The sequence below is a fragment of the Balaenoptera ricei genome, chromosome 1, assembly GCF_028023285.1.
Source record: "Balaenoptera ricei isolate mBalRic1 chromosome 1, mBalRic1.hap2, whole genome shotgun sequence".
In the NCBI taxonomy this organism is placed as follows: domain Eukaryota; kingdom Metazoa; phylum Chordata; class Mammalia; order Artiodactyla; family Balaenopteridae; genus Balaenoptera; species Balaenoptera ricei.
The window spans coordinates 25,169,013-25,186,628 of NC_082639.1; the positions used below are offsets into that span (position 1 = coordinate 25,169,013).

Below are 17,616 nucleotides of genomic sequence, written 5' to 3' on the forward strand. Positions count from 1 at the left end.
GAAAGCCCACATGCAGCAACGAAGACCCAAAGCAGCCAAAAATAAATAAATAAAATAATTTAAAAAAATAGCTACTGGAAAGTTTTAAATTACATATGTAGTTTGCATTATATTTTTGTTGGACATTCCCCAGGGTCTGGTCTTATGAAAGTAGGGGTGGTCTGCTCACCGGTGACCTTGCCACAAGTCTACAAGGCATGGAAAGGCTGCAGGTGAGCTTGGGTGAGCTTCTCAGGCTGTCTCCTTATTGCTTGGGAGGGCAGCGTCCCATTCAGCACCCTGGACAGCACCCAGGGCTGGCTTCCCACCTGGGGTCCTAATATATATAGCACAGAGGCCCAAGAAGGAATAACTGGGGGAGGGGTGGATACCATCTGCAAAACTCTCCCCAGGAATAATCTCAAGTCATGTTCTGGATACCCAGTGAGGAAGGCTGGGTAAGGATTATCGGTATCCCCATTTTGCAGATGAGAAAACAAGTGTTCCGAGAGATTTGTGCATTCCATCTGTTCACTCAGTAAACAGCCACTGAGGCCTGCTCCACATGGAGCCCTCGGCTGAGTGCACAAACCCAAACCAGGCTGACATAGATGATAGCCATTCTGTGCAAGCAGTGTGAGAGTCAAAGTGTGTGCTGGGGCTGTGGAAGCCCAGCGAGTGCTGACTGCTGAGGCGGGGAGCTCAGGGGCAGCTTCACGGAGGGGGGCCACTGGGGCTAGATCTGGAAGGCTGAAGCGGAAGTTGCCAGTGTGAGCAGGTGAAAGTTCCAGGCAGAAGGAATGGCATGTGCAAAAGCATGGAGGTGAGAGAGATGGGCCAGGAGAGGTAGGCAAGGGCCACATCACTAAGGGCCTTGCATTCTAGGCTAATTCTAGGGTCCTTGGAAGCCTTCTGAGCAGGGAGAGCAGTGACCTGGCCAGATGTGCATTTTGGAAAGATAACCCCAGAGCTAGGTAGCGACTGGAGGCAGAGAGAATAAGGAGGACAATGAGATGAGAAATTCAAGTCCAGGAAAGACGTGACAGGTTGTTAGATATTAGCCCAAGCGAAAGGACAATCAGGACTACAGATAAGGAAACCCCAGTCAGACGGGGCCCCGGTGACCTGTCTGAAGAGACGCAGCAAGTCAGTGCCTAGGGAGTGGGGACTGACGGGCAGAGAGGAGCACAGCCCTCGACACAGGAAAGCTCTGCCCCTGACCATGGAAGTGGTGAGTCTCAAAGCCCTCAGGAGCCTCTGCTGCAGCTGTGGTTGCTGTCGAGCAGGATCAACAGGATGAATACTACTCACCCTCCTCCTCAAACCAGATGCAAAGCAAGAAACTACAAGCAGGGAGGGGAATGCACACTGCAGCTCATCCCGAGAGATCCTTGTGGTGGCCAGTGGAGCCCAGCGCTGGGAAGCGGGGAGGCAGAAACACAGGAAAGGCACCCAGAAGGCTTTAGGTGATGCCTCTTTTAGAAAAAGGCCTGGCCCAGATGTGGCGTGGGATCTGCTGGCAAAAGGCCAGGGACCGGGGCTTTGTTTGTATGAGCCTACTGCCCCCTTCTGGGAATAGGACCTCCCCTTTTGGAGACCTACTCCCCCTCCCCCTCCCCTGAGGTTCCCAAGGGGGCTGCCAATCACAGCGCCCCACCCCCTGGCTGGGGCCAATCAGAGCCCTTCCTTGGGGGTTTTCTGATTGGAATTCAAGAGAAAGTTTCTTTCCCTCTGGGGGCAGAGTTGAGTGATAGGGGCTGGGAGAAGGAAGCCTGGGGGGCCCAGGGGGATGAGGAAGCTTGCCTGAAAGAATGGAGCTGACATAGAGAGCAGCTGGAAGGGATGGGAGATCTGGCCACACCCTGATCCTGGCCTTCATCGCCCAAGGCTAGCCACCCACCCACCACCTACCACTCCCCTCCTGCAGCTTGCAACTCCGAAGCGAACGAAGTTCCCTTTGGCCTAAGCTGGCTGGTACTGGGGATTCTGCCACCTCCGGGCACAAGTTGCAATATACCCACTTACAAGCCGTGGGAGTTTGGGAAAGTCAGGTCCCTCTCTGAGCCTTGATTTCCTCATCTGTAAACTGGGGGAGTCACAATACCTACCTCGAAGACTCAAGTGAGACGGTGCCTGAGTGATGGCTTTGTACCCATAAGTGCTGGGGCTGCCCAAGGGGAGGGTGGGGGTCTGCTCCCTCCTCTGACCGGGCCCGCAGCTGGCAGGATTCAGAGGAGACTTAGTGAGCCAGTACCACCATGACACCCACTCCTCCAGCCCCTCCAGGAGGCCATTAGCTGTGACACCCACCCCCACCCCAGCAGCCAGTCCCTTCTTCCTTCTCCCCCATCCAGGCTCCTATAGCACCTAACCCCTCCCTCTGACATGTCCACCTCCAGAGTCAGTCAGCTCTCCAAGGGCCTGCATCTGTGTCTCAGAGTCTCTGGGGAGGGGCCCAGAGGTGCCCATGTTGCTAAATGACCAGGCCGGCAGCTGCACCTGTGGCCTCTGCTCCCATGGCTGCCTGACCACAGAAGGGCCATGGCAACATGTCTCCACACTGATTCTACCCGTTCTTTGCCTGGATTCCTGGGAACTGAGAAGGGTTCACTCACTCAGGTTTATAAAGACTACGCCCTAGAAACTGCCCTCTGGCACCCCACACCCACCCTGAGCCCTGGAACCTCCACCCCACACCCCACACCCCCCCTGAGCCCTGGAACCTGAGCTCTCCGATGCTCCTCTGCAGCCAAGAAGGTCAGGTCCCTGGAAGCTGAGCTCAAGCTTCCAGTCCTACTAGGAGGGTACTGATAAAGGTGAAGTCCCAGCCCTGTCTCTGACTGTGGCCTTGAGCAAGTCACTTCCCATCTCGGGCCTCATTTTCTTATCCACAAAATAGGCCACCTAAAACTTTCCTGCAAGGTTGTTGTGACGGGTCCAGGCCGAGGGTGTGGAACTCCTAGCACAGAGCACAGCAGGAGACCAGGTGCCTTAGACAACAGCTAATACTAAAAGAGTTTCTTCTGTGCCAGGCACTGCTAAGCTAACTTTACATATGTTAATCTGTTTCATCCTCGTAACAACCCTATGAGGTAGGTACTGTCACCATCCCCATTTCACATATGGGGAACTTGAGGTCACTAAGCTCTGCCTGGCCTCTGGGCCCCAGTGAAAGGCAGCCATGACCATCACAGCCAATGGGGAAGTCTTACTTCAAGGGGCCCCACCCTACATTCCCAATCTGCTTACCTCAGGCCCCAACAGGGGAAGGGTTGTGTCCAGGGTCACCCAGGGAGTCAGGGGCAAGGATGGAGTCAGAGCCTAGGCCACCCCCTCCCAGGTGGAGTCAGCCTGACCCCATCACAATTTGACAAGACCAAGCGAGGCGAACCAAAGAGATGGAGGAACAAAGTTGGGGTCCCAGGGCTGGGCCTTCCCCTGGGGAAAGCAAATAGCTCAGCAGCAAAGTCCACAGAGTGAAGTTTATTCCCAAGAAAGTTCCCTCCCCCTTCCCCAGCCCGGGACAGGGACAGACAGGCTGGGGGTGAAGATGGGGCTCCAGGGGCTGAGGGGCCTCTGAGAGACAAGGAAGGGCCCTGGTCCCCCGGCCACGCTGTGTCTGGCTCCCCCAGCCCAGCTGAGTCCACTGTGCCTCCCTGCCCAGCCCTCGGGAGAGGGGAGGGGGCGCTGGCTCCTGGGTAGTTCCAAAGTGGAGTGTGAAAATAGAGAGATATATAATATTTATACGCAGTGGGCAGTCCGGAGTGGCACTCACACCTCTGTCTGGAAGTCACCATCCGGTGGTTCTGTGGGCTCCCAGGCTGCTGCCCGGTGCAGGGCCAGCCGTTCTCGGGGCTTGGGGGGCAGCGAGCCCAGCGTCATAGACTTAAAGGTGCTCCAGCTCTGATGTCGCCGCTGTTGGGACAAGCCGGGACGCTCCCCTGGACTGGGTTTCTCCTGTGGCGGGGAGAGGGAAGGGCCCGTGGCGATGGGCCAATACCCTCTCACCCACTGTACAGAAGAACCAACTGAGAAGGCCCAGGGAGGGCCAGTGACGCCCAAAGTTACCGAGCAATCGGGTGCCAAAGTGGGGTTCAAATCCATACCCGCCTGGCTCCAGAGTGGGGTTCCTGATCCCTGTGCTCAGAGTGGCCCCCTGAGACCATGTCTCCTGCTGCCCACCCTCCTCAAGATCCTGATGGAGCTCCCACCAATACCCCCCATCTCCTAAAAACCCCAGACTGTTGCTTATGCCATGGGCAGGCCCTTGGTGAGGCAAGCTGAGGCTGCCCAGGCCGGGGAGGAGGGCAGGGAGGGAATGAGTGCCTCGAAGCCCACCTCCCCCCACCCCACCCCAGCCTGGGGCACTTACGCTGGACACGCTCCGTTCGGCTGCCCCACCTGAGGACACACTCCACCGCTTCTCCCTCTGCAACAGGGGCCACGGGTCAGGGTCTGACCCCAGGGGCCACTGTGCCAGGTTGGGCCCCGAGCTTCAGGCAGGGGCAGTCACAAGAGAAGCCCTCACCTTGGCCGTGGACTGGCTGCGGTAGCGGTCGAAAGTGTGGAATTTCTGGTTGAGCTCATGGTAGAGTTCCGAGTGCCGTTTCCGGGTGTGCATCACCTTCTGGGAGCCACAGGGCGTCAGGGCAGGTGCTCCCCGTGGGACGCTCAGCATCCTGGGTCCCCACATCCCTGCCTGCTAATGGCCCCTCTGGGACAAGGCCTGGCTCTTTCTTCACCCCAGAGCTACGGGCTTGGGCAGTTGAGGGACCGTCATGGGGTCAGGCTCTGCACTGGGGCTTGGGCTAATTTTAGGAGGGGACCCTCCAGGGACAAACCGCCCCCCGCAATCCCAAACCCAACACACACATACACTGTAGCACTTACCTCAAAGTCCAGGTCTGAATACCGTAACTTCTTTCGCTGGGAAGGAGCAACAAGGAAGCAGTGAAAGAGAAGAAAACTTTTGACCATGTGCAGGGGGTTTAGAGTGAGGAAATCTGCTCCCCCAGGGTCTGCCCACTGTACCTTCCCCCAGCCCAGGCTCAGGAGCTAAGAATCCTTTAAAGGACAGCCCTTGAGGTTGTGGAAATGGGCTTGGGGCCTGGGAGATGAGGCGCCAGGGCGCTACCCCACCGCAGGACTGCCAGGGGCACACAAAGGCTGGCACACGCGTAGACATGCACCTGCACGTGGACCAGATGTCACAGCGCAGACTTCCAACACGGCGGGACACAGATCCCCACATGGGATCACAGAGCAGACCCTCCTTCCTCTGTGTCCTGGATTCCACCCCTCTGTCCTGCCCCATCTTGCCCCATCCTCTCTGCCACCAACGGGCTCCTCTCTCCCTGGAAACCTCCACTTGTCCTGCAAATACAGGACGCAGGGTTACAGAAACCTTCCTTTCACCGCACTTTGCCCCTTTTCCTGCCAAATTTGGCCCTGCCTCCCTGGCCTCCCTCCCTCATGCCTCTCCCGGCTCTTACTTGCCCAAGACCACCTTCAAGGCCCCAGTGGCCTATGCAGCATTTGGTGCCACTCAAGGAGGCCTTAGAGTCTCAGAATGTTGGCGCAGGAGCACTCACGAGGTCAAGACCAACCTTCTCAGGTTACACTGGGGAAACTGAGGTCCAGGGTGAAGGGACTTGCCCCACAGTCCTCAAGAACGCCGCTAAAACCGTCATCTAGATCTCCCCAGTCCCAGGCCTGCAGACACGATAACCACCACTGGGGTGGTGACACCCCTCTCCTGGTCCTTCCACCTCCCTGCATGCTCTTTCTTCGCCATCCACCCTGGCGTCTCCAACTCTCGGCCCCCCAACTCTGCCCTGCGCTCTCCCCTGCCCTTCACCACACACACACACAAACACACACACACACACACACACACACACACACACACGTGTCCTTCCCGTTCCCAGCCACACTGCTCTTTCTGGAGGCAGTGGGACTCCTCTCCCTGCTCCCTGATGCCCACGGGCAAGGCACACACGGCTGCGCCCAAGAGAATAAACTCTAAATTCCCCCGCCCCAAACGCGCTCCTCCGCCCCATCGCAGTTGCCCACACCAGAATTCTGGACGTCATCCTTGACCCCTCAAGACTCTGCCGTGTTTTTTGCTACCTCCCACACAAGGAGCCCAGGGCTGGCCCCTCCTCAGGGGCCCAAGCATGGACAGGTGTCCCCAGAACAAAACCTGCCACGATGCTGAGCGCTCCCCTCCCCAGTTCCCGTGTCAAGTTTTCTGTCTTTGTGACGCCTTCCTGTTTCTGCCATCTGCGGCAAGAGCAGGCACCAAATGTTCAAGAAACATTTCGGGAGAAAAACTAAACTTGCAAACCTTCTAGCTGCTAACTTAGTTTTCTCTGTGGGGAGGAAGGGGAGCCGGTTTCTGGGGCCAAACATGAGCAGCCAGTGGTGCCCGAGCTGTGACTCCTGACCCTGTCCTCATCCACACCCTCCTCATCCCTCCAACGAAAGTTCTAGAGTTCTACAGTGGGCCATGACCAACTGCTTGTTGCCAGTGATTCCCTGCAGGGAGCAGGCCTGAGGAGGTCAGAGAGAAGGTGGGACAGCCACAGAAAACACACAGGCAGGGAAAGAGATGGGCTGACATTTTCTCAGGAAGAGAGGGGCAATTACCACAGGCCTACGGGCAGTGCCTGAGGCTGATTTCAGGAATGATACCAGTAGCAATCCCCAATCATCTAGCACCTTCTACCTGCTCCACACAGAGATAAATATTTTATATCAATTAGTCCTCGCAACAACTCTACCAAGAGGCTGCTCCTGTGTTATCCCCACTTTACAAATGAGGAGACTGAGGCTCGGAGAGATTAAGGCGAAGAGAGACTACGTGAGCCTCAGGGGAAGATTATGCTCCAAATCTCACTGATCAGCAGCGTCCAGATCTGAAGTTGGGGACTCAGAGACCCAGGCTCTCATCCCCTATGATGTGGCTTCCCTAGCAATACAGCACCGGGCCTGAGCCACAGGCCCCTTAAAGGAGGGCCCATCCTAACCGGTCACCCCAAAACAGGCACTAAAGCAAGTGTGAGCACCTTCGAGAAGTGCACCCTCAGCGCGTGGCGTCCAAGCCCATTTGAGGAGCTCAGAGGAGCCAGGATTCCCTTGGAGCCGCCGTGGGCACAAACGGAGGAGAAACGCACAGCAGATATACTCCCCAGGACTTTGTATGAGGAGGCTGCCGGCTGTCCGTTCCCGGCTGCTGCCAGACATAGTCACAGGCACCCGGGGGCAGGCCTCCCACCCCCTCACCCCCAGCCCGTGCCCAGCAGCCCCTCACCTCCAGGGAGCCCAGCTTCATGGTGGAGCCGGGCACGGTGCGGGGCATGGTCCGGCTGCGCTCCCCCGGCTCGGGCACTTGGCGGGCGCTGGGTGTCGGCGGTGGTGGTTGGAAGGTCATCCCGTAGGGGTTCTGTAGCGACCCGTAGGCAGGGCCCAGCCCCAGGCCCGAGTGGTCCACAGACAGGAAGCTGGGGTAGCCTTCGGCATGGCCCAGTGCCTTGGCAGCCCGCCGGGGGGTGCCCTCGGGCCGGGCCCGCGGGGCGTCCTCGCCACCTCCGCCCCCGCCGCCGGGCTGCAAGCTCAGAGTCCTCCGGGGCAGCACCATGTAGTCCCCGTCGGAGCCCGGCTCGGCAGGCTGCAGCCACGTGAGGTCCAGCTGCCGCAGGCCACCCTCCCCACACATGTACACGGGGTTGGCCTCCTGGGGGGGCGGTGGCTCCCCCAGCCCTGGTGAGGCTGCCATGGGCACCAGGAGATTGCCAGGCAGCGGTGAGAAGCTGAGGCTGCCCTCGGGACCCACGAGGCAGGACTTGGGCTCCTCGTCCTCGTCGAGGGACAGGCGGGACAGTGTGCCCGTGATGGTGGACGGGTTACAAGTGTTGACCTCCTTGAACAGCACTGGGGGCAGGAGTGGAGGGAGGTAAGTCCGGGGGAGGAGGAGCCCCCAGAGGCCCTTGCCCAGGCTGAGCAGGTACCAAGCCCCTGAGCTTGGACAGCGGGGGAAACTGACTCCTGGCGTGATGGCTGGGTGGTTAACACAGGGGTTAAGAAGGTGTCTATCCCAGAGGCCCACAGCAAGGGAGGGAGAGGAACAAAGCCAAGGCCCAGCTCCCACAGTGCCCAGGTGCGGGTCCTGACCTCTGACCCGACAGCCCCAAGGCTGTCAAAAGAGCCTTGCTCCTCCCCGCTCCCTGGGCAGCTCCTCCCCAGGAGACAGAACTTGAAGGAGGTTCTGGTAAGAATCATGGAAATGACACAATGATATAACAGCCACTTTGTGCTGAGCACCCGGCTAGGCACTTGACGTCCCCCAGTTCACGTAAGGCTCCCACCCACCCTGGGAGGACAGATTTCTCTCCTTTATAGGTGTGTTAACTGAGGCTCCAGGGGTAAGGTGTTTGCCCAAAGTCATACAGTGAGTGGTGTTCACAGCCTTGAATCCAACTCAGGGTTGCCTGACTCAAAAGTTGGACCCCGCAGCCAGACACCTGTCAGGGCCTTCCTTGGTGCGGCTGGGGGCCCTCCCTTCTTGCCCCTCTCTGGGGCCATTCTCGGCTCTGCCCTGGCCCACTCACCTGTCTGACAAGCCAGATCCACATCTTTTTCAAAGTCTGACTATAGGCAGAGAGGGAGAGAGCAGACAGGCAGAGAGAGGACCCATGTATCAGGGTGGGGGGGATGCAGGCCCCTCCCGACCCACCCAGAGGGTCTGCCTCTGTTGGGCACACTGCCCAACAGAGCAGAGGGGCCCCAGGCGTGGTCTCCTCCAGCCACACCTGACAGCAGGAAGACTGAAGGGGGGAAGGACTTGCCCAAGGCCACCCAGCTGTCAGTGGCTGAGCCTGAATCAAACCCAGTCTCTGTTCCTTCCCTGCCATAGATGAGGCAGGTGAGGGGTCTAGGGCAGGGGGCACTCAGAATGCACCTGTGCCCTGCCCGGGCCTCCTCACTCACCAGGATCTGCAGCTGCCCGTTCTTACACGAGTCGGGGGAGTCTTCACTCTCATCGGCCCGGCACACGCCCATCTGGCACTTCACCACATCCTGGACCTGGGGGCAGCAGGTGCCTGCTGGGCCTGAGGCTGCCACAGGGCCCCCCGCCACGGTTGGCTGTGCCTCCCATCCCAGGCACTCAGACGGGTGTGGAAGGAAAGAAGCGCATCCAGCCTAGGGGAGGGGAGAAGGAGCCCCAGGGGGCCGAGGCCAAGGCCAAGGCTGCCCAAGCTATCAGCGTGCACATCAAGGGCTGCCCAGCTGGGGACCCGGTCGGGCCTCAATCTTCCCCATCTGCACCCATCTGCACCATGGGGACAAGCGAGGGACTGGCATGGTCGGGGGCGGACGGGGCAGGAGAGGCCCAGCCCACCTCTCGGCGCAGAAAGCAGTGCACAGCCGTGATGACAAAGCCCTGCGCGGAGTTGAAGACAGCAAAGAGGGCCTGGAAGAGGACGGAGCGGCGGTCTGTCATGGCCAGGACGGCGGACATCCAGGTGAGCGCCAGCAGGGGCAGCACCACGCAGGAGCTCCAGAGCGAGGCCCTGAGGACAAGGCAGAGGGTCCGTCAGGGCGACACTCCAGGGGACAGGCTGGGCGGAGCCTGGGCCTGCACTCAGCCTGGGGCCCTTAAGCTGCCCACGACTGGCAGGGCCCCAAATGCCAAGACCTCAGTAATGTCCCCAAGCAGGGGGGCTGAGGAGCCGGAGGCAGAGAAACAGAACAAAGACAAAGAGCAGAAAACTGGGGGACAAGGAGAGGGGGAGGGACAGACACACCGACACAATGGGACTGAGCCAGAGGCAGCATCAGCGGACAGAGACAAAGAAGGTGGAAAGAAACAGTGGGAGAGAAGAGGAGGAGGGAGACAGATGCAGACGCTGTGAGTTTCAGCCACAATTTGCACAGAATCACAGGCTTGGGCCACATCCCCAGAGAGTCTGGGAGGGGAGGAGAGGAAGAGGGACAAAGAGAGACGGCAGACATGGTGAGAGAGCGGATGAGACGGGCAGAGACACACAGGAAGGTTAGATCGGCAGAGAGGACGGAGGACATCACAGAGCACAAATCTTTGGGGAGAAGACGGGGGGCCAGGGCAGCAGAGGCTCCTCCCCTTCAGCTTCCCAAGGAGGAGGTGCCAGGCTCCCAGGGCCTGCTCAGAGCTGGGCAGAAAGATCATAGCTGGGGCTGGGGGTCAAAGCCAGGGTCAGGGCCAAATCCACAGATCCCCGGCCTCCTTGACAAGGGAGGGCAGAGAAAAAAGGCAGAGGGGCCCAGGCATCTGGGCACCAGTGCCAGCCTGCCCCCACCAGCAACAGCCCACGAGCGCAGAGTAGGGCAGTCTTGCCCTACTGGGCCAGGTGCCACACCCTGCCCACTCTGCCTCATGAACATCGCCGGTGGGAGAGTCAGGCAGGGGTGGGCACAGCTCTGGACAAGGCAGAAAGATGGGCAGGCGGCCAAGACCTGCCCTAGGAAGAGCGGTCCAGGGCTGTTCAGCCTGGCAGGGGGCGGGCACAGTGGTCTCCATAGGCCCCGGGGGCAGAGCCAAGACTAAAGAGAGGACCTAATCACAGCCATGAGGGCTACCACTGATTAACCACCAATTCTCTGGCAGGCCCTACACCAAATACTTTACATACATTAATCACACTGTGACCAAAACAACTCCAGTAAACAGGCATGGGGATTATTATCCCAATTTACAGATGAGGAAACTGGAGTGTGCCCAGCTGGGCAGACAGAGACAGAGCCGGGATGCAAACCCAAGTGGCACCTCGGAAGCCCAAGCTTTTAACTGCTAGTTCTGAGAGACTGAGTCAGAGAGGCAGATGGGAGTCCAAGCGAAAGGGAGCTTTCTGCTACACAGAGGTTCCCAGAGATGGTGCCAGCCGCCTCCAGAGGCAGTGAGCTCCCTGATCCTGGAGGTGTGTAAGACAGAGCTGGGCCCCCACTGCTCAGGGAGGGTCAGCTGGATTTCTGGCCCTGAGTGGGAGGTTGGGCCTGAAGCCCTGAAGTTCATTCATTCATTCTACTCTTGTGCGGCTGGGATTTTAAGAGTCTCAGCTGCCCGGGGACAGCTCAGTGAAATAATTCCCTACCTCCAAGATTCTCTGTCCTCCAACTGATTGTAAGATTCAATGCCTCTGAAATTCTAAGTCTCAGATTCTATGACAGATGATAAGACTCTATGATTCACTCATTCGAACATTCTTAGCTTCTGATTGTCTAATTCTAAGATTCTACCATTCTAATTCTAAGGTTCCATGGGCTCAAAAATTCTAAGGGTGGAAGATTCTATGAGCCTCTGTAGGTTGGGGCTATAAGGGGGAGTGTGTGTCTGTGCCTGGATAAAATGTAAGCCGGGGCTGGGGGGGCAGGGCCAGGGAGCAAGGGGTGGGCACGGGAATCCGGCATTTTCTGGAAGGCACAGACATTCATTCCCTGTGGCCTCTTTGCCATCACAATGTTGAGCCCTTGAGAGTGCATGGCAGTTGGCGGGGCAGGGCAAGCTTTCCAGGGCACTGGGCTGATATCCCTCCTCCCCCCACCACGGGCACTGCCCCCCCTTCTTTTGCCCCCTCCCACCCTCCCCCTTTCCCACGGGGGCACAACTAACATGGCGTTCCTGGCCGAGGCTGAGCTGAGCAGGGGGCTGGGGACCGCTCCACACGCTGAGCAGGGGAGGAGCAGGCTGGCCCAGGGGCACCGCTCCGACCTCGGGGGCGGCACAGACATGGGAGAAGGGGGGAGACACACGGGAAGTGGGAAGAGATGGGGCAGTGTGAGCCCCGAGTGGGGTGGGAGGGGGAGGGCAGATGAGAGAGAGAGAGGTGGGTTAGGGTGGGCGAGGGGCTGCAGCTGAGCACACCGGGTGCCCACCTTGCCTGCACCCTTGATGCACCAAGGTCAGGGAGCCCCGGTCGCATCATCAAGCCCTGAGTCTCCAAGAGTGGCTGTGGCCCACCCTCCCTACAGCATTTCCCACAAGGCCAAGTCACAGCGACCCCCCTCCCCTTACCCGGCCCTCTGCTTCTTGGACTTGTCTGAGATGCCATCACGAGCCATGAGCTTGTTGAAGACGATGATTCCGATGAGCATATTCACCTGGGGGCCCGGTGGAGTTGGGTAGGGGAAGACAGGATCACCAGATGCCCTCCTGGCAGGGAAATCCCCAGGTGGAGGAGGTAGACCCCCCCCCTGGGGCCATGCCCCTCCCAGGACGCTGCAGGGGCACATACCAGGACAATGACAGCTGCTGGGCCCACGAAGGCATAAAGCAGACCACCCTCCAGAGAGAGCCAGCAGCTGGGCAGGGCAGAAAGAGGGGGTATCAGACAACCAGTGGGCCCGCTCCCATGCTCAAACACCATCCCTCAGGGCTCCCTGAGCTGCCAGGTCACCTTACGCATGGGGCAGGGACCCAGACAGGGTGAGAGTGAGCCACTGACTGTTGCTGAGACCCTCTAACAAGGGCCCTGGGGCTACCTGGGCCCTGGGGCTACCAGGGTTGATCCCTGACCTAAATGGTTCTGAGATTATCCAATCCCAGCACAGCCTTTTATAGTCAGGGAAACAGGCTGAGACGGGAGAATTTGCCCAAAGTCCCACGGCAGGAGTGGGCCAGGATCACAGCCCGAGAAGTCTGGAGGCCTATCAGGTCCACTGACTCCCGCTTCCCACCCCGGGAAGGCCCACGTACTAGCTGGATGTACCGTATCCTTTGGTGCGGGTAAAGCCGACCGACACGGCCACCACCAGGGCAGGCAGACCTGGGGGAGCGGGGGAGCCAGAGTGAGATGGCCGCTCGTCCTCAGGGTCCTTCATCCTCCCAGACCCCCAGCCCAGCTGACCCCTGTGCCCAGAGAGCAGGGCCGGGGCCGGAAGCTCACTTGCTGCCCCTGCCCCCAAGGCCCAGTGACAGGGTCTAGCACGAGCCCTGCTCACCCCAGCCCAGGCAAAGGAAGCGCTTGCGGACGAGGCGGGTGCGCATCCGTCCGATGACAGCCAGGTAGGACTGCCAGGCCTCAGTGAGCACCCAGCAAAAGGACGAGAGGAAGAAGAAGTGCAGGAAGGCGGCTGTCATGGTGCACACACCCTGCAGGGAGAAGGAGAGGGAGGGAGTGGCCCTGAGCAGCCGCCAGGGTGGGAGGCGCCGGGCTTCCCACGTCCACTGCTGGGCGCTGCCACGGCCGCCCACCTGAGCTCCGCCTCCCACAGAACCCTGCCAGGCACCCCCGTCTTCCTGCACCCACACACAGCACGACACAGGCCCGGTGACACGCACACGGCACTCGGCATCCAGGAGGCGGGCGGGCAGGCTGCCCACGCACAGACGGGGCTGTCAGGGAGGGGGACAAACAGGAGTGCCTGCCACGTCATGGCCGGGTGGGCCCCACGTCTGGCACCAGCAGGGCTGGCGCTGTGCAGAGAGGGCCGAGGGGGCATAAGGGACAGCCAACACAGATCAGATGCGGGCAAGTGGCACAGGAGGCTTCGCTTGGGCTCCCACATGCCCGCAGACACGCCCAACACACGTGCGCACAGGCGCTCGGCTCACGTACACGTTCACAGATGTACACAGACATCCCTCACTGGAGTACACACACCCCCTCTCCAACTCCCTCATGTACGCTCACACACTATCTCCCACACACACCCTCACCCAACACCCAGCTCGAGTGTCTACACACATCCGGCACTTAGTTTCATACACACGAGCACACGCGCCATCCCCCCTTCGCCCCACTCTCACACCCCGGCCCCCCTGTGAGCCTGCACCTGCCTTGCTCAGCACCCGCGACTGGCCCACGAGGATCAGGATGTTGGATGCCAGGATAGATAGGCAGAAATTCAGCAGGATGATGGAGCGTTCCGATTTTATAAACCTGGTGGGGCACAGTGGGCAGAGACAGGGGAGCTAGCCCAACCTGGGGTGGCCGGCCACCTCCCGCCCCGCCCCTCGCCCCCCCCAACTCCCCACCGTCCCACCTACCTCCAGAAGGCGGCATAGATGGCAAGGAGGGTGAGCAGCGCCATGCAGGACACAGCACAGCCGATCACAAGGGGGACCGAGGGGGAGCCCGCCAGCTCCAGGGTCTGGGGTAGAGGGGCAGACCGTCAGATGGGTCACTGGGAGAGGGCAGCTACAGGGGTGCCATCGCCCTCCCCACCTCCTGTCTAGGACAGACTGGCACCTGCACCTGTGTCACACCCACACACATTAGGGGACTCACCACTGCCTCCACACGTGCAGAGAGCAGACCCAGTCACGTACGTGGACGTGTATTTATGCTGTCACCCGCACTCTTCCACACACAACCAGACACATGTGTGTGTGTATACGCATGCAATCACCCACTGCCACACACCCCTGGGCATGTGTCATCGCTGTGAGCACCATCCCAGGGGCACAGACTTCCACGTGCAATCCCACAAGTACACCCACGCAAACGCCACGTGGGATCACCCAGATCCCCGCCAGCACTGTCACAGATGGCCACTGGCACCCAGGAGCCTCTTCTCCGGCCCAGCCCAGGCACTTCCCTCCCACTCACCAGGTCCTTGGGCGGCTGGGCCAGCACAGCAAAGGTGGACAGGTGCTGGCACTGGCAGCGAGTGTGGGCTGCCTGGGTCTCCAGGGTCTGGCAGCTCTCAGTGTCCCAGTCCCCTGAGCTGGCATCTCTTGGGTGGAGGGAGAGGTGGAATGAGCCCCAGCCCAGCTCCACGGCCCCACTCCCAGTGCTGGCCACTGCCCAAGGACAGGTGAAACCCAGAGCAAGGCCACATCCAAGAGGCAGGCAGGCAGGCAGCGGGAGCCACAGGGTTTGCCCTTGATCCCTCAGGCCAAGGATGGTGCCAAGGCACCCTCCCTCTGGCCTTCCAGGCAGGACATCCCCTCCTGAGGGAGGAGTCCCAGGGCTGCACCCTTCCCCACACAGAGCCCCTGCCCAACTCACGCTCTGGAGTAGTCCCAGCTGGCACAGTGGGGATCCGTGGTGCCCTGAGGAGCAGAAGACCTAAGTGCAGTGTGGGGGGGAAGCTGCCCACCCGTGACCACCCCATCCTGCCATGGCAGGCCCCATGCAGGTCAGCGGTTCAGCCTGCCATCAGGGCAGACCATCTGCCCATCAGACAGGCCTTTGGCTGCCCTGGCTGGGGCATACCCAGGGTCCCCGCCCAGGGCCCCACTCACGTTGATGATATAGGAGAGCTCCACGGTGATGAGGGGCTCAGCTAGTGGCTGGGTGGGGGGCCTCACAGTCACTGTCATCACCCTGGATGTGACGGCCAGCGGGGGCCTGGGGGACAGATGCTGAGGTCAGCTCCTGCCAGCAGGTGCCCAGACCCAGTCAGGAACCCTGAAGGTGCTTTGGATCGAGGGCAGGGGGCTACCATGGTGCCAAGGCCAGGGGAAGGCCTAGAGTTCAATGGGGCCCAGGACTTTGGGTGAAGTCTAGAGCTCAGTCCAACACCCCCTGCACCTCCTCTGAAGCCTCTGGGAGCTGCATGGACGTCTTGGAGAAGCACCTGTGTCCAGAGCCAGGCGAAGGGTCCCTGAGGCTGCAGATGGCTCTCTCTGTGGCCAACACGGGCTCAGCCCTCCTTCCCTTACCTGGGCCTCCCTGGACCCGCAGCAGCCCCATCCACCCCTCCCAGGGACTCACTTGGGGGGCGGCAGGATGAGGCCGAGGGTGCGGTAGAGCACAGCACCAATCACAAAGTAGGAGGAGGACTCCTCAGGGTCTGCCGGGAGGAGGCGCTGGTGGGAGTGGCCCGGGCCAGGGGGCACGGTTCCTGGGCCTCTCCCCCTGCCAAGGCTGCCTGCTGCCCCGGATGCAGCCGGCTTCCCTGGGGAGGAGAGGCTGAGCACCTCCTTGGGTAAGAAGAGGCGGTCCTCTGAGTACCGCACCCAGTCCTTCATGCCCCGGCGGCCACGCATGGGGAACGTGATGTCGCTGGACACAGCTGAGACGGGCTCTCGCTGAATGCTGATCACTGCAGAGGACAGACAGAGACAGAAACAGAGGGGAAGGTCACAGGGGAAGAGATGAATGTGGGGGAGACAGACAGCAGGAAGGCAGATGCAGACACCAAGGTTGGTACAAACAAAGAGGCGGGGAGACACGTATACAGAGAAACAACAAAGAGACGGAGCATGGGAAGAAACATGGAGACAGAGATACAAATAAGGGGTTAAATGAAGGAAAGGCAGGGCCCAGAGAAAGAGAGGAAGATAGGAAAAGCCCTCAGAAACCATCCCTCCCCCAAGGCGTCCTGCGTTCGGCCACATCCAGCACCCCCTCCCCTGCCTGCCTCCTTGTACCCAGGTTATCTGTGACAATCAGAGAGCTCTGGAAGGCCTTGAGAGCATCGCCCACCAGGTGAATGAAGTCCTCCACGACCCGGAGCAGGTGCACAGAGCCAGGGGACACCTGGGGACAGACAGGGCGTAAGGGACCGAGGCAGGGGTGGGCCATGGGGGAACAAGCCTGGAAGCCCAGCCCCTCACCTGCTGAGCGTCATCCCACTTGTCCTTGTTCTCTGCATCCACCATGAAGCTCACCACCTGGAAGAAGCGCTGGGGAGAGAGCAGTGGGTGTTGGGAGGTCCCAGCCCCAGGGACAGTAGCTTCCCTGCCACAGCCACACCTGCCACCCCCCCCACAGACTCTGCTATAGGGGCCCGGCCTCCCCCTTCAATCTAGGGCTTCTGAACCTTCAGCCCTCCTTCCTCTTGACAGGGTAGAGGGTACCTGCACGTCATCAGCCGAGGGCACATAGGTGGCTCTCTTGAAGGTGTCAGTGACATTCCTCAGAATGTCCACGGAGAAAAGCAGGTCCCCACTGTAGTAGGTGCGCCGGGCCAGCAGCTCCTGCAGGCTCCGCACCACTTGTGACATGCCCTCGCCCGCCAGCATGCGCTGCCCCTTGGCCAGGTGTTCCCGAAGCTGCCAGTGACAGGTAGGCTGCTGTCACCAGAGTGTCAAGAGCTGGGACCCGCCCCTGGCCCATCCCACTCCAGTCCACCCACCACTTGCATCCAGAGGGAAAGAGTCAGATAGAGATGCTCAAAGGGATCATGGGGAGACAGAGTCTAAGAAAGAAACCCATAAAGACAGAGAATCCCCAAAGATACCTAAAGATTGAAATAGGAGCAGCAAAAGAAAGGAGGAGCTCAGATATACATATAAAAGATGACAAGCACAGTCGAGGGACAAGACACCTCCCTAATCCAAAGAGGTCATCACACGCTGGAGTGTAATGCGCTCTCTCTCTCTCTCTCAAATACAAGCTCCAAGCACAAACACAACAAATACCGGTTACAGTCAGACAAGTACACACAGGCCACGTTCGCTAACAACATTCTTACCCCATGGCAGGACCTGGGCTGGGCACTGGGGACATAAAAATAATTTCAACTTTGTCCCTGCCTTCAAGGAGCTCCCAGTCTCACAGAACACAGACATTGTGATGAGCACTCATAACACCTAATGACTGAGAAGCTCAGGGGGCTGTAGGAGCCCAGGGGGAGGCACTGGGGATAAGGGAAGACATCTGAGAGTCAGGCCTTGAGGGATGAGTAGGAGTTTGTCAGACAAGGAGAGGC

General features: G+C 59.7%; 1 protein-coding gene across 8 annotated transcripts in view; it reads right to left on the reverse strand.

Moving 5' to 3' along the window:
* Positions 1 to 3,455: 3,455 nt before the first annotated feature.
* Positions 3,456 to 17,616, reverse strand: part of ADGRB2 (adhesion G protein-coupled receptor B2) — a 36,333-nt gene continuing 22,172 nt past the window's right edge. For 3 of the 8 annotated variants that reach the window (XM_059896544.1, XM_059896510.1, XM_059896483.1), the window contains 22 exons: positions 16,763 to 16,957; positions 16,520 to 16,588; positions 16,334 to 16,442; positions 15,675 to 16,005; positions 15,203 to 15,308; positions 14,967 to 15,010; positions 14,565 to 14,691; positions 14,003 to 14,106; positions 13,793 to 13,895; positions 12,955 to 13,105; positions 12,710 to 12,779; positions 12,249 to 12,315; positions 12,029 to 12,114; positions 11,627 to 11,725; positions 9,380 to 9,551; positions 8,968 to 9,063; positions 8,589 to 8,628; positions 7,292 to 7,911; positions 4,870 to 4,905; positions 4,508 to 4,606; positions 4,352 to 4,408; positions 3,456 to 3,936 (listed from right to left, as the gene is read on the reverse strand). In XM_059896544.1, coding sequence (XP_059752527.1) covers positions 3,751 to 3,936; positions 4,352 to 4,408; positions 4,508 to 4,606; positions 4,870 to 4,905; positions 7,292 to 7,911; positions 8,589 to 8,628; positions 8,968 to 9,063; positions 9,380 to 9,551; positions 11,627 to 11,725; positions 12,029 to 12,114; positions 12,249 to 12,315; positions 12,710 to 12,779; positions 12,955 to 13,105; positions 13,793 to 13,895; positions 14,003 to 14,106; positions 14,565 to 14,691; positions 14,967 to 15,010; positions 15,203 to 15,308; positions 15,675 to 16,005; positions 16,334 to 16,442; positions 16,520 to 16,588; positions 16,763 to 16,957 — 2,967 coding nt within the window. In that variant the 3' untranslated portion in view covers positions 3,456 to 3,750. The remainder of the gene's footprint in view (positions 3,937 to 4,351; positions 4,409 to 4,507; positions 4,607 to 4,869; positions 4,906 to 7,291; positions 7,912 to 8,588; positions 8,629 to 8,967; positions 9,064 to 9,379; positions 9,552 to 11,626; positions 11,726 to 12,028; positions 12,115 to 12,248; positions 12,316 to 12,709; positions 12,780 to 12,954; positions 13,106 to 13,792; positions 13,896 to 14,002; positions 14,107 to 14,564; positions 14,692 to 14,966; positions 15,011 to 15,202; positions 15,309 to 15,674; positions 16,006 to 16,333; positions 16,443 to 16,519; positions 16,589 to 16,762; positions 16,958 to 17,616) is intronic. The other 5 variants (XM_059896520.1, XM_059896493.1, XM_059896537.1 and 2 more) reach the window with 4 other exon arrangements.